Here is a 22,014-nt window from a genome sequence, read left to right as displayed (position 1 = left end):
GAATGAGGTCACAGCCTCACAGGACTAGACTACTTCTAAAATAGGGGGGTTTCAGTAGGAATGGTCACATGGTTCACAGTTGGTTCATAACACACATCTAAACATAATATATTCTCACTCACGTTGCCTCAGTGGAGAGTTAAGGACTGGGGTGAGAAGACCGAGGCACCGTGGATCCGAGATTCCATGCTTACCCGTTAAAAAAAAAAAAAAAATTAGGGAGGGGGCGAACTTCTTTCCCGTGCCCCCTTTAAATTGCCATCTAACAGTATCGTCTTTAGCAGAAGAGGTGAAGATTGCCCAGAAACTTGATATCTTGTGTTGTGCTCTGTTCAGATATAACACAGAAAAGACATCAGATACAGTTGAACTGACTCCAGGTTTTATTCAGACTGCTGTGCCACCTGAAGAGGAGCAATACACTCTTTGCGGTGCTTTTCATATGCTTGCCGGAGATACAATAACACTACAAACTACTTCGGTGGCACTAAGCATTCCTAAACAGGGAAGTATCGCAGATGCTATGAATGATAAGTGATGCCTTGTTTAACAATCCTTGACCGTATCTACCACACTATACAGTTGCATATAACTTCGGACCACACAGATCGGAGATATCCCTCTGGTGAAGAGCGGCTACACTAGCAACCTGCAGTTCCCTCGTGACCGTGGACTGTAGACTAGTCTACTCTTGCTAGGCTGTGTCCCTCCCGTCCGGCTCATGATTCACTTGTGAATTAGAGGGAGTTATATCACATGTCATGAACTCACGCGAGTGGAGATCTCGCGAGAGTTCATTCCATTGTGATATTAGTGGGAATAATAATATATTCTCACTCACGTTGCCTCAGTGGAGAGTTAAGGACTGGGGTGAGAAGACCTCGGCACCTGCTTCTCCCGAGAGTACCATTATTCCCTTAATTTAAGTTCCTGCCAATCCCTTCATTTAATCCTCTCCCAATCCTTATTCTTCTCCATTCCCTTCTCCCAATCCTTATTCTTCTCCATTACCTTTCACAATCCTTATATTGCTCCTCATTCCTTTCCCCAATCCTTAGATTCTACTCCCTCACCTCTGTGCCTTTCCGTACAAAAATCCTAAACGTATACATTGACCAATAAGCCACCTTGACAACACAGCCCAAACGGTCTGCCGCGCAAGCTTGTTGTTCTCTTCTGGGTGTAAATCTATCACAGTCACCGTCATCCCTCGTCTTTGGGTGTTCCTCAGGAATGAGGATTGATCCCTGGTTCTCAGCCAACTTCCTTAGGCGGCTGAGGTCCGGCTCGAGCGGGACCTGTCCATAATCCGAACTCAGTGGAATGGTCGACGACCAGTCCGACAGAGAACCCTCAAAGGTTACCTGAGACCAACCTCTCCCAGGTTGGAAGTATTCAACTCATCTTGTATTGGAAACCATCAGACATTGATTTCCCTGAGCACGAGAACAATATTCCAGCTGCAGAGAAAGCTAGCACCACAAAGCTTGCTCAGTGTCTAACCTGTAAACTTTCGATCTGTATGCACAGTTCTATGTATTTCAGTCTGGACAGGCCCCACTCGCTTCCCGGACCACCAGGCCGAAGCCAGTATGGGTGGCAACAGCTTAAGGGAGCTGAACACGGTCCACGAGTGAGAACTAGGCCAGCTTAAGGTAGCCAATAAACAGGACCCCAAAGTAGGTCTTCACTGTACTACAGTCATGTCACCTACGTTGGTTTGTCCACCAACCATGCAACAAACCAAACAAGATCTGACGTTTTTCAACAACCCGTCGTCAGATCAAGTGAAACACCGACTCAATCAAAACAAAATTACGTTGCCGTCCATGATTGTCCAACAATCTCACCACACCGTCCGACGGTGCCCGCTGTCCGACAGCAAATACAACATACAGCAATGTACTGTACCACACCGTCCGACGGTGCCGCTGTCCAACAGCAAATACAACATACAGCGATGTACTGTACCACACCGTCCGACGGTGCCCGCTGCTCAAACAGTAAATACAACATACAGCAATATACTGTACCACACCGTCCGACGATGCCACTTTCCAACAGCGAATACAACACACAACAATGTACTGTACCACACCGTCCGACAGTGCCGCTGTCCGACAGCGAATACAACATACAACAATGTACTGTACCACACCGTCCGACGGTGCCGCTGTCCGACAGCGAATGCAACATACAACAATGTACTGTACTACACCGTCCGACGGTGCCCATGTCCGACAGCGAATACAACATACAACAATGTACTGTACTACACCGTCCAACGGTGCCGCTGTCCAACAGCAAATACAACATACAGCGATGTACTGTACTACACCGTCCGACGGTGCCCATGTCCGACAGCGAATACAACATACAACAATGTACTGTACTACACCGTCCGACGGTGCCGCTGTCCGACAGCGAATACAACATACAACAATGTACTGTACTACACCGTCCGACGGTGCCGCTGTCCGACAGCGAATACAACATACAACAATGTACTGTATTACACCGTCCGACGGTGCCGCTGTCCGATAGCGAAATCCCAACAAATATAACTTAAGATTGGTCGACGATCTCCAGCTAACAGAGTCAAAACATAAAGTTAAAAAATTGGTCGACGATCTCCCGCTAACAGAGTAAAAACATCAAGTTAAAATTGGTCGACGATCTCCAACCATCAGAGTGAAAACATCAAGTTAAAATTGGTCGACGATCTCCAGCTAACAGAGTGAAAGCATCAAGTTAAAATTGGTCGACGATCTCCAGCTAACAGAGTGAAAACATCAAGTTAAAATTGGTCGACGATCTCCAGCTAACAGAGTGAAAGCATCAAGTTAACATTGGTCGACGATCTCCAGCTAACAGAGTGAAAACATCAAGTTAAAATTGGTCGACGATCTCCAGCTAACAGAGTGAAAGCATCAAGTTGAAATTGGTCGACGATCTCCAGCTAACAGAGTGAAAGCATCAAGTTAACATTGGTCGACGATCTCCAGCTAACAGAGTAAAAAACATCAAGTTAAAATTGGTCGACGATCTCCCGCTAACAGAATAAAACATCAAGTTAACATTGGTCGACGATCTCCAGCTAACAGAGTGAAAACATCAAGTTAAAATTGGTCGACGATCTCCAGCTAACAGAGTGAAAGCATCAAGTTGAAATTGGTCGACGATCTCCAGCTAACAGAGTAAAAACATCGAGTTAAAATTGATCGACGATCTCCAGCTAATAATAGAGTCAAAACAAAAAGTTATCCCACATAAATTACGTATTACACCCCCAGTACTAAGGAAACGGACAACTGCACGTTAAAAACTAAGAATTGCACATCACATGTTACGCAAAAACAAATTACTGAGAAAAGAGAAACATCACGACGGTTCCATGACCTCTACAAACTTGAGGTTGTCCGACAACCTGAAGTGCAAAAACAAACACTTCCAGAAATGATATCACAGCACCTAGGAATTGCTGCAATGGTTGACAGCTTCCCGAGTATTGAAGTCTTCGAGCCTGGTCCAATCACTTTCCGGGCTGTTGACTGCTCCACAGATTGTCCTGTCCAGAACTGGCCTAGCATAGAAAGACAGTGCAAATTGTACGGTAAAACAAACAATAACACTGCCAAAACGAGAGCAGCCCAGTCAGGCAACTCTTCCCGAAACATGGCGCTTCGGCACAACAAGAAAACACCACTTTGACAACTGCCCAACGTTTCCACAAAAATGGCTTAACTCACCCACAGCGGTGTCAAAAATAAGTTTAACCACTACTGTCGTCAGGAGAAGAATGTCAGATGCTCCTTCAAGCCTGCGGTGACGTCGATCAGCCAAGTGTTGTTCTGCTCCATTAGGCTCCTTGGGCGGGTAAACAGGGAATACGGCAGGCCTGGCGGTGATATAGTCGTGTCTGAATACCTAACTCATGTGAGAAAACAAAGAAATTAGATATACTACTGAGTTGAATCAATCTCACCTGCGCACCCGAACACGTGCGGTCCACATACAGATGCAAATTACACACAAAAATGAAACGAGCATCAGAAAAACATTAGAAAACTCGCGAATATGCTCTAAAAGCACAAACTGCACGCCCTAGGAAAGGTGAGCAAACAAATTAACAAAATAAAGGAACAAAATTCAGACAGCAAAACTTCTCTAAGACACACTCTCCCGCCAAAGCGCGGGAAAACAGACCTTCAAAGAAAATTCCAGAACACGCCAAAAGGCGGCAAGGCAATATTGCGTACCTTCTAGACTACCGACACTATATCCATAGGAAACTATCCTGTCCTTTGATGCCGGCAAGATACGTTTCCAAAAACGTTCCCCGAAGTTTAAGATGTCACCGGCTTGCACATGGCGGGTACAACGCTTCAGGAGCTCGGCTAGGCAACGTCCTGCTCGTGCGGCTCATGATTCACTTGTGAATTAGAGGGAGTTATATCACATGTCATGAACTCACGCGAGTGGAGATCTCGCGAGAGTTCATTCCATTGTGATATTAGTGGGAATATACCGGCTGGTGACAGTCATCATCGGTCTATCAGGACAGTCATAAGTAAAAAGGATTACTTCAAATTCGCAATTTTTTACATAACACTTAGTGGACTTCAAAGACGATGTCGCAAACTGTACTCCTCGGCCAGCCAACTCCTCTGGTGTGTTTTCTGTTTATTTGGCCAATTTCTACTATTTTTCCAGCGATTTGGGGAGTCTGGTAGAGGCTACCTCTACCCCCACTGTTGGCTCTCTAACACACAACGGACATCTATCACCTGCTAGTGACAGCCATCACCGGTCTATCCGGACAGTAGTATCTGTATCTATATAGCCGGTATAATAACCGCCCTTCGGCGTAACACACCAGCTTCTGCATCTGTATCTATATACCCGGTATAATAACCGCCCTTCGGCGTAACACACCAGTTTCGCAGGCACGCGGTGCGGCAGCAGCTGGTTATACTACACTGAACGATCCGTCACACCTAACCTCTGCACATCTATCTGCAAGCGTTCTTTAAAACTATCCAGAGAAGATGCCCCTACTGTTCTTGGTGATTACAAGTTCCAATTTACGATAGTATTGGGAAAATAAGAATTTGTGAACACATCAATTCTAGCTTGGTAACTCTGGTACTTGAAGTCATGGCTGTTTCTTGTTCTTTTTTGAGCTGGTATTAGATGCTCATCAGTCGGTACGTAGTAAAGCCGCCACAGGCGTGACTGACTCCGCTGCTGCCGGTTCCTGGAGCTCAGGCCCATAAACTGCTTATCTTCCCCGCGCAAAAAGGTCCCGCGAGAAGCGAACTTTAACAGAATCGAGCTCGTTAAGGATCCTCCACCACGATGGATCAGCGCATTGTGGTTTGAAGGTTTATATAGGCATTGGCAATTTGATTGTATGGATGACGTCCACGAGCGCAGCAACTTTTGGCCGCTAATAAAAGAAGGTACTGAAATATTTGCCATAAATTTCAAAAATATCGAAAATGTTAGTCTCAAAGTCCCACTGGCCAAAGTCCTACCGGGTGTGAACGGAAACCCCGGCGGCAGAGAGCTGCACTGGTCCCGTAGAGAGCCTACAATATCTACGGTGGGCCGTGCCACACGGAGATTGGGTTCCTGGTTATGGACTAAGCTGCCATCAGCTAAATGTGGGACTCTGCTAAAACGTGTTATGACACTACCTTCTGATAAGGGCACCACCTCTAACGCGTTGTTGATCAGAATCTTAGTGGCGGGCCGCGCACAATCACGAAAGGGGAGAGATTGAGCAACACGCGCCATGCAATCAGCCGCAAACAGCTAGAATTACCTTTATTAAGAGTATTATGTTCGTCATTAACTCTAGAGTAGCGCAAATGGAGTTAAGCAATCACACCTGGCAAATGGAACCGATTCTATCGCGACTGGATGTCGATAATGATTGCCATGCCATCAGGGCAATCTTCCCCGCAACAACAGAGGCGCGCTTTAGCTAAGGGCACAACCCGCCGTACGTTACTAAATGCAAATACGTGCTGTCTATGCTGTTTGAGAGTCATTTTGTTCCAAAAGGGGACTTCAGCCAAACCCAATTTTGAAGTATGCAAGAAAAATCAACTATGGTGCGATGAACAATGAATATATACATTCATAGAAAGTTTAGGGATAAGGGATATTCAAAAATAGTTTCATTAGGCTGGTAAATACTCATATAGTAAAGTTATTCAGACACAACCAAAGTAGTTCTTATTTTCAACGTTTCGATGTCTTCCAGAAGCAGATCTAGCCATTCTAAACCTGATGGTGGTGTCTGACAGGCATCGAAACGTCGGAAGTGAGCACTACTTTGGTTGTGTGCGAAGAACTTTACTATATGATGAGGTTTATTATTTATTGTTATATATTGCCATACATTGTTCCCGATGTCTGTGTGATAGGTTTTGATAGATTCCTTGATTCATCTTTGTCAGTTCCATGCCCGAGGCGGAAGCGATGCCCTAAAACACACTTGACTTTGAAGTGTACTACAAAACTTCTCTTGTTACGCAATACAGCGCGCTCTTGACAATGATATCTCAGGACCATCTGGCTTCTCGTCATTAAATGTCATTACTGTAAGTGCCTTCCGCGCAATCTTCCCCCATCTCGCACGCTAAATCACCCATCAACGGATGTTTGTGTGGAAGAGATGCGCGTTTGCGTGATGTGACAGTGGGGTGAATGACCGAGGGGTCAATGACTGAGGGATAATGTAGGAGGGCACAATGCGTGGCGGTCATTGAACCCGCAGACGCCACCGAGGTGTGCTAATTACTGTAAATGCATTTAAGTTCGCGGGGATTTAATTTCGCGGTAGCAGGAAAAATGAATTTTCGCGGTGGTTTTAAGTTCGCGGTAGCACCATGCACTGTAGTCTCTTACTGCCATGGGAAAATATTCGCGGTGGTTTTAAGTTCACGGTTAAACTGCTACCGCGAAAACATTAAACCACCGCGAAAGTTTCTGCATTTACAGATGTAAAGGTGGTATCTCAGTGCACTAGTGGCACCGGTGCGGCACTGCGGGGTTCGTAGATGACTCAACGAATTTCAGAGATAGATAACGAATTTTCTTACGTTTTGTTGTGCATTTTATTATCTTCTAAGTCATACTTTTACTTATTACGCAATATCTGAATCATAAAAAATCGGCAAAAATAACAAAACAGTGCCGCCGTGAACGAACTCCGCAGTGCCGCACCGGTGCACCAAAAAGCAAGCGCAGTGAGATACCACCTTAATAGCCACTAAACAATCACTGGATAAGGTTACATCTTAAAGAATAGATCTGAAATTTGTTGATTGATATGGTAAACATTGGCAAAGGTCGTTCCTTCAAGGCGTCCTACCAGCCAGTTAAAGAATCACTGGGTTCAGTTAAATCTCATTAAAATAGATATGAAATTTATTGAATAATATGATAAAAAAATTGTAGCCAGTTAAAGATTAGATCTGAAATTTGTTGATTGATATGATAAAAATTAGCAAAGGTCGCTCAACTGTCCGACTCCGCTGAGACGTGTTGCCAGACAGTTATGCATTATGAAATTTGTTGAGTAGTATGATAAAAAATGGCTACAATCGGTAAAGGTCATTCAACTCTCGGCATGCATTGAGGCGTACAACCGGCAGTGGACTTAACGATCACTGGATCCAGTTCTAGTATCGTATCAAACAGACATGAAATTTCTCTTGCGATGTATTAATTATTGAATGAATGAATGAAGACCTTTATTGCACATTTTTGCCCCACTGGGCTAAGTACAGGTCACACGGTAAGAATCACATATATGTAACAATGGAAACAATCATACACATCTATATATGCAGATGTGCGTCTAATCTATTCTATGACATTCGACTTCCTCTCGCTTCTTGGTAATTGCATAAATGTAGCTAGCTGTATGGTTGGTTAGAGTTGGTTTATCAAAAGCTGTCAGGAATATAAATTTCTCTTTACTGTACAAGTGTCTAAAGTGGGGATATTTACTTAACACATAGTCAAATAAAATGTTCCTATCGCTATCATACAAAGGACAATCCATAGTAAAATGTACTTCATCTTCTACTTTCCCTAAACTACAAAATTGGCATATTCTTTGCTCTAGAGGAGTGTGGTTATGTCTTCCTGATTCGATTCGTAATTTGTGGCAACTGATTCTTAGTTTTGTGATGGTAGATCTGTGGCGTACATTGGCAATCTTCAGATATTCTTCTTCTTTATAATATTGTTTTAATAGTCTGTATGTTCGTAGTTTGTTTTTTGCAGTCGCAACTCTTTTATCGTTGTGGATTTCAGATAGAAAGGTCTGGAAATAAATATCTTTTAAACGTTGATAGATTGATGAAATAATTTAACATTGTCTACAATCGGGAAAGGTCGTTCATGTCTCGTGTGCTGCATTGGTGTGCGCTAGCTCATGACGGGGCAAGTCTGCGATCCCCGGATTAAAGGCAGCCTAAAGTCCCGTTTACAAATCAAGAATTTAGCTCGGCCGAGTTGTCAGCGATCTCTAAATTACGAGGAGGTATGACCCTGATGCCGACAAAGAGACTCTGCCATTTGTTCGTATTCATCAGAGCCATGCCTCCTCGTAATTTAGAGCTCGCTGACAACTCGGCCGAGCTAAATTCTTGATTCGTAAAGGGGGCTTAAGCAATATTACAGAGTCAAAGTGGAAATATTCTGAATAAGGCAATCTGCATGATGTTGACATCTACTGCACTGTATTCTCACATTTACATCATAATTTGATACTTTGAGCGGTTAAAAACAGCACAGAGACAAGTTGCACAAGGATATTCCTTATTATTGCCCCCCCCCCCACCCCCAGATAAGGACTTGACCTGGAATCCTTGTGCAACTCATTCCCGCGCTGTTTTTAACGGCTCAATTTATGAAATAATGATGTAAATGTGCTAAATTAGTGCATTAGATGTCAATATTATACAGACTGCCTTATTCAGAATATTTCCACTCTTAACAATGTGATATTGCTTAGGTTCGCTTAAAAGCAAACATGGAATATGCTTAGACGTAATAGGTATTGCCTACAATCAGCGAATGCTGACGTCGGCGGTATGCTCGCCACAACCTCAGAATGCATATGCTGAAGTATAAGTTTCCAGTCTGATAATAAACCACTTTAATACTAACAATGAGCCCGGAGACTACGAGACGCGGATAGAATTACCCCTCGGGTCCCTGAAAATTTCCTTAAAGTGCGATCGGATCTCACCTCTAAACCACTCACGACCCGATCACAGCCCCCACCCTCAGGCATGACGTCACGATGACGTCACGATGACGTCAAGCCCGCCCAGTGAAAAGCTTCTATCAGTTCGGCCTGTGTGTTTGTGTAATGACCTTTAATTGTCTGTTGGCTATAAGAAGTGCGGTTATTTGCGCGGTGGATTTCTGTGGGTGGACATCAATACGTCTGGAATTGGCGGATATTCTTTTTTTTTAATTTTATTTCAAGGCTTTATTCGTAAAACAAACAGTACATTTGTACAAAAACAGAGTAACTAAGCTACTATTGTACATGGAGTAATTCGAAGCACCAGTGTCCACTGTCGTATAAGTAATAGTACCTTTCTTAGGCACAATTGGTAATGCGCATGGAAAAGGAATCCTCGTCTATATAAGCATTTCTCTCATGTACTTATACAGTAACAGGCTATATGTATAACCACTATACACCACATGATTGCCACAATTGTCATGGAATAGTTATGATACATGTAAATGGTTACAAAAACAACAAGTTATTTTTAACATTCAAGACTTTTTCTTTCATAATGTCGGATATTCTTTATAGAGCAGTAGTAACTCCTCTTTGACTGCCGGTAAAACGAAAATTCATATATCATTCACGTAAGAATTTCATCATTTGTGAAAACATGTTTGTAATCTTTGAACCAATCGCTCCCCCATAACTTCGGAAGACTCGACGTTCTGCCTGTGACGTCACTACCCGATTCTAATTTCCTCCACCAAAGAGTAGACAAATGATTTAGAAATAACACAGATGTTTTCGGAAAATACCGAGTTAATCATGGCGGAAATATCATTTGGCTGGCCCTTGAAAAATGCGTGCTCGCTACCGGCCGAATGTAGGACTGACGCAGCCGGGTGCAAACTTGTGCTTAAGAGTAAAGTTGTTGGCATCCGTCTGTCTCGGAAGACAATGGTAGGCAGACGGGTTTAAGGTGACCCGTCTGCCTGGCCTGCACTTGGGTTTTTTTAAGGTGAAGGAGGGGTGTGCACGTCCTTCTCCACCCTCTCGTCCACTGGCGCACTAGTCCTACAGGGGCAACTGTATGCAACGTGTAAGACGGCCCCAGCAGATGCAGGTTTGTTGTTTGGAGTTTTCCGTCTCCTAGGAGGACTTCCGACCAAGGATGCAAGGAGTTCCTCCTACCCCTGACTCATGTGTCATGGCGGGTGCGTCATGCCCGAACATGCCCCTATGGCCTGTCACCACCACAAAGGCCTGTCACTGCCACTAGTCGTGTAAAGTGCCTTTCCCAAGGGCACAAGAGTAAAGTGGGTCTGACGATATCAGGATAGAGTCTGTCTTGGGCTGAGTACAGTTACAAGGGATAGAAGGGAGTCAAGATGCCGGAAGCCGTCTTACAAAAAAAAAGGAAGCAGAGGTTAGGCTTCGCCTTTTTAATAGTTTTGCAAAATTCGGTAGGTCGTGAGTTCAATCCCGGGTCACACCAAAGACTTTAAGAATGGTACATACTGATTTCTCTGCTTAGCACTCAGGACCAATGAGGAAGGGTATGGGAGTTCAACACACATCACTATCAGCGGGCCAGCGCCCTGCTGTAGTGGCTTGCACATGTATGGCCCAAGGGCTACAGAAATGGAGATAGGAGACACCCCGAAGCATCTGCACAGATGTACGGGCAACTTCAACTTAAAAAAATTCTATTTTATAGCTTTCTATGCACAATTGACAAGAAGACAACGTAAAAAAAAGAAAACCTGGCAAAACAATCTTACGTCTCCCAACAGTTAGTGCAGACCCATACATGGCGATCTAATGGTGTTTAGAACGGTGGTATGAGGACCAATGGGCAGGTCACCTGGCACGGATGGACGACACCAGAATGCCAAAGGCCGTTTTCTACGGCGACCTCTGCCTAGGTAAACGTACCAGAGGTGCTCCAAGAAAGCGCTACAAAGACCAGCTAAAACGACAGCTCAGAGTGGCTGGCATCCCTGAAGCTCACTGGGAAAACATACATATAGCAGCTAACAGAACAAACTGGAGAACTTTGACAAAGCGATCCGCGGAGGCCCCTGAGAAAAAGTGACACAACCATGCTGAAAATAGAAGGAGAATGAGAAAGGAGGCGGCTGACCAGACCGTCTCCTCTGCCCAGTTCACCTGCCAGCAGTGCAGCAGAGTGTGCAGGTCGAAGATAGGACTGCTCAGCCACATGAGGGCCTGCAGACCTTCCAGAACTTCCCTCACATCCTCGACTACGGAGGAAACAGCCATAAGATGAGGACCAGTAGTGAGCGGAAGTAGGGAGACCCCGGGGAAAGTGCCTCCTGTGGTAAATAATCTTCAGAATCACTTTCATCCAGACATCAAGAAATATCTACAAGGGAGTACGTAATTGGATGATGTGGTATAAGCCCCTGACACTGTGTATGACGATATGAGGGATATAAGAGTGTTTGTGTAATAAAAACAGTAGTGGGTGGGTGTACAGCGACACTAGAGAAAGTGTTCTCTGTAGTAAATCATCTTAAGAATCTTTTAGTGTATCAACTTGAAAACGTACCTGCAGTGCGTTTACGCACCTTGATGACGTCATTAGTACAACGTGTGACGTAATAAGGGTACCTAGGACTGTTTGTAACGGGGGACAGCAAGATTCTCAGAAAACCACTCCCTGTGGTGAAACCATCTTACAGGATCCCTTGTATGAAGATAAGTGCAATGACGTAGTTAGTGCAACCCACTGACACCTTTAAAGTACTTAGGACTGATTGTATTTGGGCAGTCGTGGGTTGAAACAGCAAGACTATTGGCAAACCACTCCCTGCGGTGGACCATCTTAAGGATCACTCGTGTGTAGATAAGTCTACCTGCGTTTACGATGGGTAATCAATAGGTTCTCGGCTTAACCCAGAAATAATAAGCACAACTCAAATTTCGAGGCACAACTCCATACTATGAAACCTTCATCAATATTCTTTAAGTTTCAAATTATTGCAGTCATTACTTTCCAGGCAACGACTTTTTGCAAATGAGTAGGTAAGTGCCGAAAAAAACAAGGGTGAACTGTGATCATACATGTGTGGGTCGAGTTCCCCGTGGCGTAAATTGTTTGAAGACATTGTCAAAATGTTTGATAATGATTGACTTCGTGCTTCAAGTGGAGAAAACCGCTCCTTGTGAACCATCTTTAAGATCCTTGTATGAAGATAAACCTACCTGCGCCTATGCAACTGTGTGACGTAATTAATACAACCCCCTGTGTCTGACATTAAAAGGATAATCTAAGACTGTTGATTGTATTGGGGGCAGTCGTGGGCGAACCGCTTCTTGGGGTAAACCATCTTAAGGATCAATTGTTTTGAGACAAATCTACCTGCGTGTACGTCACGTAATGACGTAGGTATCGTACCCTCCTGTGGCTGACATCATAAAGGTATTTAGAACTGTTTGTATTGTGGGCAGTCGTGGGAGAACACAGCAAACCGCCTCTTGCAGTAAAACATCTTAAGGATGTATCTAAGGATGTACCAAGATAGAAATACCTGCGTGCACGTAGCGTAATGGCGTAGTACGACTAAAGCTTCCGTTGTTACGTCTGAACGCCAGGTATATAAGACCAGAGCGCGCGACGCGTCTGAACGTCTGTCTGTCTGTCTGTGGGCGGACGTGAGGAAATCCTGGGATAAAGCCTCCACTTACCCCGTCGTCAGCAAACCCATCTGTTACGCGGACTAACTCTTTCTGCACGGACTGAAACTCGTGGGATCACGAAATGTGGATGTAAAATGTAAAATGCGTTAAGTTATACATGTACGCAACCAAAATAATCTGTAGAATGACTAGACACGCAGAACTTTACACAGTAAACTTAATACTACCATCATCATGAACAGCAACAACAATATCAATGTTATCTGGGTCAAACACCGTACCGATTGCCTCACAAAAGTTACCCAATTTTCTTTCATCAGGACCAGTTGGGAGAAACCTGCACTCACTTGCAAAGACATGGGAGCTTGTCTTGTTTCAGACTACCCAAAATATATTCTTTCTTTTATTCGCGATTCTTACCATTGTCACCAGTATTCACCGGTAGATCTGTTAGAACACGACTTCCGTTCCCAAAAATGAAAAAAAAAAAATCGATACACGCGCTGATCCATAAAAGTACGTCACTGTGGCCTTATCCCACATGTGTGCTCCTATTGACGCAGTGGGCTACAAACTTTTACTGAGTATGTAGGTGTAGACTCCTGGGCAAAACTTGTTTGAACTTGTCAAAGCTAGAGATGCAAACCGGGAATACCGGAGGAAATCCCTTTAAAAGTCTTTTAAAGTAAATCCCTATGTAAAATGCATTTGAAAGCGTTCGTGTACCAGCGAAACGGTAGGTTAAATCCTTTTACTTAAAGTTTGACGGTGTTGGAGCGTCAGAGGTTTAGAGTGTTTGATATCTGCACGTTTCTGAGTCAAGGCTACGGAAAGCTCCCGTTTGGATTTCTCTCCTGAAATCCTGGTCTTTGTGTAGTAAGGAGCCTAGTACCTAGTTGACGTAGGTTAGGAAATCTCCAAGTCAAACAGTCATTTTTCGGTCAGTTTTTGAAAATTAAGGTTATGTGTATAGACTTATTAGGACTTTGAATGATGTAGACTGTACCTCTGTTATACATTTTCTCCGATCCTTGCCTCTTCCGTCATAAACATCAATGAACAGCGGCCTGCCTATTTCAGCTTCCATGAATAACCGAAAGTTTAAGAAAATGCTGTATTTGATCTAAGAAGATGGCTGCTACTTCGTTTTTTCTTCTGTAATTAACATCCCCCCCCCCCAAAAAAGCAACAACATATGCTTGAACATTATGTAACCGCTCCAGTTGATATGCATCCAGCGTCGCGTGTGACGTCACAAGATGGCGTTCGGCCCCTGTTGCCCGATATGGAAGCTGACAGCCCGAAGCGGCGACAATCAGGTCCTAATGACCACCTGCTGGGCGGGTAATCGCCGGCGATAAACAGCAATCTCATTTTCCCACCGGGAAACCAGACTTCCCCGCATTCACACGGTCGGACATAACAGGAACCTGCAGCCATCATTACCCAACGAGACACAGACTCAATACCAACTTAACTGGTAGGACAACGGTGGCATAGGCTGTAAATACAGAACACAACACGGCGTATTCTGTATCACCCGAGGTGCCAGCCCGACCGCGGGTAGGATCTCCCAACGACATTTTTTTAATGTCATACCCACCTGAGAAAACACAAGGTTTGATGCGAAATGCGCCAGAAGTTGAACAAATTTGTTGCCCTCGAAATAAAAGCGTTGCAACAGTAATGTTCCAACGTCCGAATCAGGTATTCGAACTTTCGATGGCGCCGTACTCGGCCCACTCGAAACAGTTCGATTTATTCGAATGGAGCCCGTGTGATAAGCCCGGGCCGTACGGAAAGTTATCAGCGTCTCCAGGTATGACATCAAACTTGTTATGGGGAAGCAGCAGGTAAACAACTAGACCAGAATGGAGACCTGTGCATCTTGTAAGACTTCGTTAGAGAAGTTATGGTATTCGCCAGAGTCAATGTAATCATAAGCATATAATATGGCTGCTGCAATGCAGACAATGCAGCAGTCAGATATGCTACTGGAAAGGCACTTTACACGGCTTTTCTCGCTTCACCCAGGTAAAAATCAGCACCTAAAAGAGGTTCCTTGTTTGGGGGCAGCCAAGTAAAGCCTCGAGCGGGTGAAATAACCCGCCACACTGATTGGAAATAGTAGGAGTTCCTCCCTGTGTGAGTGGATCAAACCTTGCAGTCAGGTCGCAAGGCTATCCTGAAAAGGTGAGGGTCGCCTGCTATGTCAACAATTCCACAAACGCGTCAGATTTCAATTCATGAACCTGCTAGCTATCAGAAACCTCTTTTTCTGCGTATTCTACTTAGGTTACAGAGTTTTCGACAGACCTGCTTCCTTTTCCACGACTTTACCATCATTATGTGTTGTATATCATAGGTGAGAACAGTACAGAAGCCTCTTACTGATATATGATACATACATAACAACGGAAATATGATCAACGAAAGGAAATTCTTTGTGGCAAATTTAATTTTCCTCACACAATCACAGCTGTGGTTTCAGTACTGCGGACAGCGTGGATCTCTGACCAATGAGACAAATGTTATGTTGCCAAGGAAACTGTTGTCATGGCGACGCTTGTGAATATGTATAGACACAGCCGAAGAAGGTTCCCTCCATATGGCAGTGCTATTCATAGCTTCATCTAACGCCGCATTTGTTTAGCCGGAAGGTCTCGTCACAGAGGGCCGTATCCTGGGTATGGACTACGTCAAAATTGTGTGTCCGATAATAAATTATTATATCTTCTACAAATTTTTGCAATCTAGTGTTTAGGATACGAGTAAATGAAGAAGATAGGTAACTCGAGAGAGCAATGCCTCTGTAATCGTCAATATGCGACTTGTGTTAGCCCTTCTTGTTTTGTTAATTAGGATATTAAGTCGTATTCTATACACCTATATTGTACTTTGTGTAATAGTTTGTTTTTTTGTACTTAGAGTTCACCGCAAAACAAGGCCCGTGGAGCCACTCAAGCGTTTTGGGTTACATTACTGAATTGTGAAGAGAGATGTTTGTTTACCCTTAATTTAAACAGTTTCAGACTGTACCCTGTGGGGAAGCAAGTCGGTGGTCCATAGCGATGTTGTTCTAGGAAAAAAGCTCTGAGCGTGGAACTTCCTCCTGTTAGGTGGATTGTGGAGGAAAAAAGGATGATTTGTTTCCGTGGAAGTGGCTAAACGGGTTCTTGCAGTGAAGGTTCGTATTGAAGGCACAAGTGAATGAAGTTCTGCCGAGCATTTACCATGGAAGTACCGATAGAAAAGTGCTAGGCTAGCTACATCACGCCTTTGGGCCAATGGTTGTAGTGTGGCGAATAAGTCGCTTGTTATAAGTTGTTGCCATACATTGTACCATGATGATGACATTGTACCATGTACAAATGCCGTGCAATAAAGTTCTCTCTATGTTCGGTACAATCTATTCAAAGCGATTGCTCGATGACATAAGGTCATGTTGATTTGATCATGTGCTTCACATCCTCTGGGACCCCCAAGCCTGGTGCGAGCGTGCGCATATAAAGGGGAGATATATCAAGCTACCTGTGTCCGAGAGGATTTGTAAATATTGCCCCTCAAATGCTGTGGAAGACGAGAGTCATTTTATCACTAATTGTTCTTTTTATGATGATATAAGAAACCAACTATTTATGAGTGTATCCAAAATACACGCTTACTTTCCAACTATCCCTGACAATGAAAAATCAATCCTACTATTAAAATCAAAGAACCCACACATTATAAAAGAAGTGGGTAAATTCGTCTTCCACTGCCTAAAGAGAAGAAGTCTAACCCAACAAAACCAGTATAATGTACACTAGCATAGCATAGTCATAGAATGTAGTTCCTAGCACCTTTGTATTTTTTCCTTATTTTACATGTTGTTTGTACCTGCAATTAGCCCTCGGGCAAGAACTTGCAATAAACATATCAATCAATTATAAAGGTTTCAAAGAAAAAAAAACTTTTTTTAGAGCAAACTGGTCAGAACGGTTGAGCAAAGGACTGAATACCATAAATCTGGTATACAGAACAATAGATTCTTTATTTTTGCTTTGCTCACATATTTTCCTTTAAATTTGGAACTGACTTTGACATTCTACGATATCAAAATCTGTTCGCCGTTATCGCATTTTTGCATATATTTGCTTATTTTACATCTTCTGATAAGATATAATTGCTGATTTAACATCTGCTTTGTACGATATGGTTGAACACTTTTTTTATGGAAACGCCCAAATATTGATGCGCGCGCGGACATCATCCATATAATCAAATCAACATGGCCTTATGTCCGAATTTCACTTTAAAAATAAAGAACGCACATTGTAGCGTGGATTAAAGAAATTAAACAGGCGAAGCTATTGAGTTTTGTTGGGAACCTGAGCATATCAAAGTCATTGTACAAATAAATGATAATAGAGTTCAATTCAACATTAGACTAATTATATATAATGATAATATATAATAATTGTAAATAATTATTGATTCTTATTAGCAATTATGAATGATTATAGATAATTATAACAATAACAGTGACTCTTATTATTATCATAAATGATTGTAAAGGTCAATTTAAAATAAGAGTATCGAATGAAATATGGAACGATATTTTGCCAACACAGGTTCGCTTTGTCTCCAAACATTGTCTGTTTCCTGTACTGTGGATGATTGACGGATGCTTTGTTCTCGCCGCCATCACCACACAAAAGCAGCGCGTTGTTACCACGGATATCGGGTTACCAAAGCACGGCGGCTGAAACACGATCCCGGGTTTTGAATGACAAGGCGATTCACTCGCTAAACTGTCCGCTTATAAAGATTGGCAACAGCAGGTGGTATTTTGGGAATTAGGAAAGGGACAAAACAAGATGCAAATTATCATTTAATACAAATACAAATCATTATAGAAATTTGATACAAAATGTGAGCCAGGAAATTTTGCGGAACTGACCGTTTATAAGGGCCTGTAGCCACAGGTGGTATTTTGGGAATTAGGAAAGGGAAAAAACAAGATACAAATCATCATTTAATACAAATACCTTCTGGCGAAGGTAGTTATTATACAAATTCGATACAAATTAGCCTGAAAATTTTGCGAAATTGACCGTTTATAAGGATTGGGAGCCTCATGTTGTATTCTTAAAATTGGGAAGGGGACAAAAACAAGATACAAATTATCATTTAATACAAAAAAAATCATTATAGAAATTTGATACAAAATGTGAGCCTGGAAATTTTGCGGAACTGACCGTTTATAAGGGCCTGCAGCCACAGCGGCACAGGTGGTATTTTGGGAATTAGGAAAGGGGGAAAAAAACAAGATACAAATCATCATTTAATACAAATACCTTCTGGCGAAGGTAGTTATCATACAAATTCGATACAAATTAGCCTGAAAATTTTGCGAATTTGACCGTTTATAAGGATTGGGAGCCTCGTGTGGTATTCTTAAAATTGGGAAGGGGACAAAAACAAGATAAAAATTATCATTAACCCTCAAACCACCGTATGGGGTCAAAACTGACCCCAGGCGTATATCGATGTGTGCCATCATGGCATTTCTGGTCGGAAACAAATTTCCTCCAATGAGTTTGTTTGTATATATGTCCTATAACTTTTTATACGTTTTTAACGAGATTGGCTCATTATTGATTAAGTTATCTTAGAAAGTTTATGTATGGTCCAGTGGGGTCAAAACTGACCCCAGCATTTTTTTAAACAAACTTTTGCGACCCACACCTGAACTACTTATCGTAGGATCACGAAATTTTCAGAGAATGATGTACATGTCAGCCAAAATTATTGTAACAGCTTTTGTGCCAATATCATGTTATATGACGACATTATGACGTCATTTAGGTAATCTCGGCCGCCATCTTGGATTTTGCCTGATGATGTCATTGAATTAGCATAAATTATGAATATTGGGTTATGAAATTTACGTTGAATTTCATAAGATGTGATAAACAACTGATATCTGCTAAGAAAACCTTAAAACTTAAATGTTTAATGCAAAATTTGAAAACTTAATAATAATAATAATTAGCAATAAATATGTCTGTAAGAATTTCGTTGCCATGGCAACATGAAAAATGACGAACATACTTTATTCACTGAATTTTTTTGCTTTCACTATTTTCTCAAAAGTTACCAAGTTTGGTGGCTTTAGCATGAGCCATTCATGCGCTATACGGCATTGAAGTTGGCATCAAAAACCTCCTTCCCAGTCTGAATAGCATTGGTGCAAAATGTGGCCCTTATGATCGTTTGCATAAATTATGATAATGAGCTAGAAACATTCTCACCTAATCATGTCAGACTGTTCCACATAGATTAATGAAACTAAACATATATACAAATCACAAAAAGAGTCACACAAAAAATGTATTTGTACAAAATGTTTTGGGGTCAGTTTTGACCCCATACGGTAATCTACGTCACAAAAAAGCTACGGTGGTTTGAGGGTTAAGTATAAATACAAATCATGATACAAATTCGATACAAATTATGAGCCTGAAAATTTTGCGGAACTGTCCGTTTATAAGGATAAGGAGCCTCAGGTAGTATTTTTGAAATTAGAAAGGGGACAAGAACAAGATACAAATACAAATCATTTTACAAATTCGATACAAATTATGGGCATGAAAGTGAAAAAGAAGAATCGTACAAATGATAGAAATATTATTGATAAATCATGACTATTTAATTACATTATTCACACGTTTGCCATCAGAGTGTAGCAAGGTCTGACTTGTTGATTATGCAATATTTATTGTTTCGATTGTTTTTTAGGATAGCTATCTAAAAAATCATGGTTTGAAATATGTGAAAAAAAAACCATCACCTACAAATAGATAAGTGATAAAGGTGTAGAAATCAAGCCCATTAAATATGCATGGAATAATACTCATATGTAACAATGTGAACAACGAAAGTCCTTTTCCAGATATTTTTGCTGCCCAAATCTGTTCTAATAATAATAATGATATAGGCATTATAGGGTGTATTTGTAGCCAGTAGGTACCCAGTGTGTTATCTTTGTTTTTCTCGCCCTCGCGCCTTTCTGTCAGCACTGCCGCACATTTCGGGGGTTGTTGCTACGACACGACATAAATCCGACTTCATCCAGAGCATTACGTCTGCAAACAACGAGGCGGCCGCGTGTCAGGGAAACCATAGCAACGATCTGCCGGACGATGACCTCCTGGCTATGCAATTTCGGACCCAGGTGGACCCAGGCCAAGTCATCTTTCCACCCTACCAAGTGTTAGGCTGGGTTCCATCCTTAAATTTATAGTTCTTGCGATTGCTCCCCTTGTAGCTACAAAGGATGGTGTGGACTACTCTCCAAACAGAGGTTAGACTCGGGCTGGTTTCGAACTGTTTTTCACGTTTTTATCGGGCTTCCTTTTTTTTGCGGCCACGATCGAGGCATCAGTTCAGTTCAGTTCATCCTCGGAGAGGCGACACCAGGTTTGCCACATAGTCCTGACCTGATGACATGCATGCTCCAGCAGTAACCTCCTTAGTGATGACAAGAAAGCTGTACCAAACAGAAAGCCCGTCAGAAAAGCTTTAAAAAGCGTAAAACAAAAAGAGTCTGAGCTTAACCACAGCTTGGCGAGTAGGCGCGGGGTACTTCAGCATTTATGGAGGAAGCATATCTCAGGATACCGGAGCAGGAAGTCGTTAGCGGAACGATTTCCGCCTCCCGCCCACAAACGTCGCGAGGAGCGCGGAAACGATCATCCGGGAATCAAAGGTTTAGTTTCCATACCACACCGAGGGTTGCGCGAATTTTTCACCTGAAAACCGTCACTGTCACATATAAGCCATACTTTTCATTGTACCTTGTACAATTGTTGTGCAATAAAATCAGCAGCGACACCGGTCCTGCAGTACAATGTGAACCAGTCAGAATTGCCATGAAGAAGGTGACAGACGGTCACCGAAACGTCGGTGAGAATAAAGCACTGGTTGTGTACAAAGAGTCTCTTTATTCAGTGACCTATATACCAACGTGATGAAACTATTCACGGGTGTTGTGCAATAAAGTTATTATTATTAGCTAGGCTTGGGCGATTGCCGCAGACTCGTCGTCCGATCGATTTTCGCCGAATGTGACAGGGGTATTACAAACAACCTGAAGCACCCACCTTGGTCTCGTAGACGTCGTACTCGGTGCAGTAGAGCTCCTCCACCGTCTTCTTGTACTTCTCGGTGAAGGTCTCGAACAGGAACTGCGCCACGATGGCGGACTTGCCGACCCCGGCGGCTCCCAGCACCACCAGCCGCTGGGTGTACTGCTGAGGCTCCGCAGCCATGCCGGGGACTGTGCGCGTCTGGAGCGTGGGCTGTCTACGGGCTGTGCGCGCCTGGCTGCCTCAAGCGTGGTCTGTTAAGGTCCGAGCGAGTCTGACGGTTTCAGCCTGGCGTGGTCTGTTCACGGTCTGTGTGCGTCTGGAGCGTGGTCTGTCTACGGTCTGTGCGCGTCTGGCGGTCTCAGCCTGAGGCGTGGTCTATCTGCTGTCTGTGCTCGTCGGTCTCAATCTGTGCGCGTCTGGCGTGGTCTGTCTACGGACCACGTAGACAGACGTGTGCACGTCTGACAGTCTGATCCCAGCTAAGTGTGCTATATTTACGGTCTGTGCACGCCTGCCAGATGGCCACAGCCTAGAGTGTGCGTCTGGCGTGGTCTACCTACACCTGTGCGCGCCTGACGGTCCCCGTACTTTGTCTCCCACCGCCCCAGGTGTTGTTCCTAGGCGGGGTAACCTGCGCCTGCCCCCGTAGAGCGCCCTGTTGCCTCCCCGGCTGATTCCGTAAGCGCGACCTCCAGGCGTGCTGCCTCCCACAACAGGAAACACTCTTTATAAACCTCCCAATAAATCTTCCCTACCAGACGTTTTCCGCTCGTCGCTTGACGACGGGATGATTTTTTCCCCGAAGCGGCTTTAAACCTTGTCGACCGGTATTATAGACATCAGTACCGTATCACTGTTAGAAGATTTCTGTTCCCCGAAAAGATGCTGCACCCACGCTGCCAGGACTGCCGGTAAGACTCCGCCTACGCCCTCGGAGCACACCGGTGC

At 43.4% G+C, this 22,014-nt stretch overlaps 1 protein-coding gene across 1 annotated transcript in view; it reads right to left on the bottom strand.

Annotated features, from left to right (window-relative positions):
• The window catches only part of LOC118429557 (ras-related protein Rap-2a-like), a 33,007-nt gene extending 10,999 nt beyond the window's left edge, over positions 1–22,008 (bottom strand). The window contains exon 1 of the mRNA XM_035840082.1: positions 21,079–22,008. Coding sequence (XP_035695975.1) covers positions 21,079–21,246 — 168 coding nt within the window. The 5' untranslated portion in view covers positions 21,247–22,008. The remainder of the gene's footprint in view (positions 1–21,078) is intronic.
• Between the last annotated feature and the right edge of the window lie 6 nt (positions 22,009–22,014).

This window comes from Branchiostoma floridae, chromosome 13, assembly GCF_000003815.2.
Source record: "Branchiostoma floridae strain S238N-H82 chromosome 13, Bfl_VNyyK, whole genome shotgun sequence".
Taxonomy (NCBI): domain Eukaryota; kingdom Metazoa; phylum Chordata; class Leptocardii; order Amphioxiformes; family Branchiostomatidae; genus Branchiostoma; species Branchiostoma floridae.
This window is presented reverse-complemented; position numbering and strand designations above follow the sequence as displayed.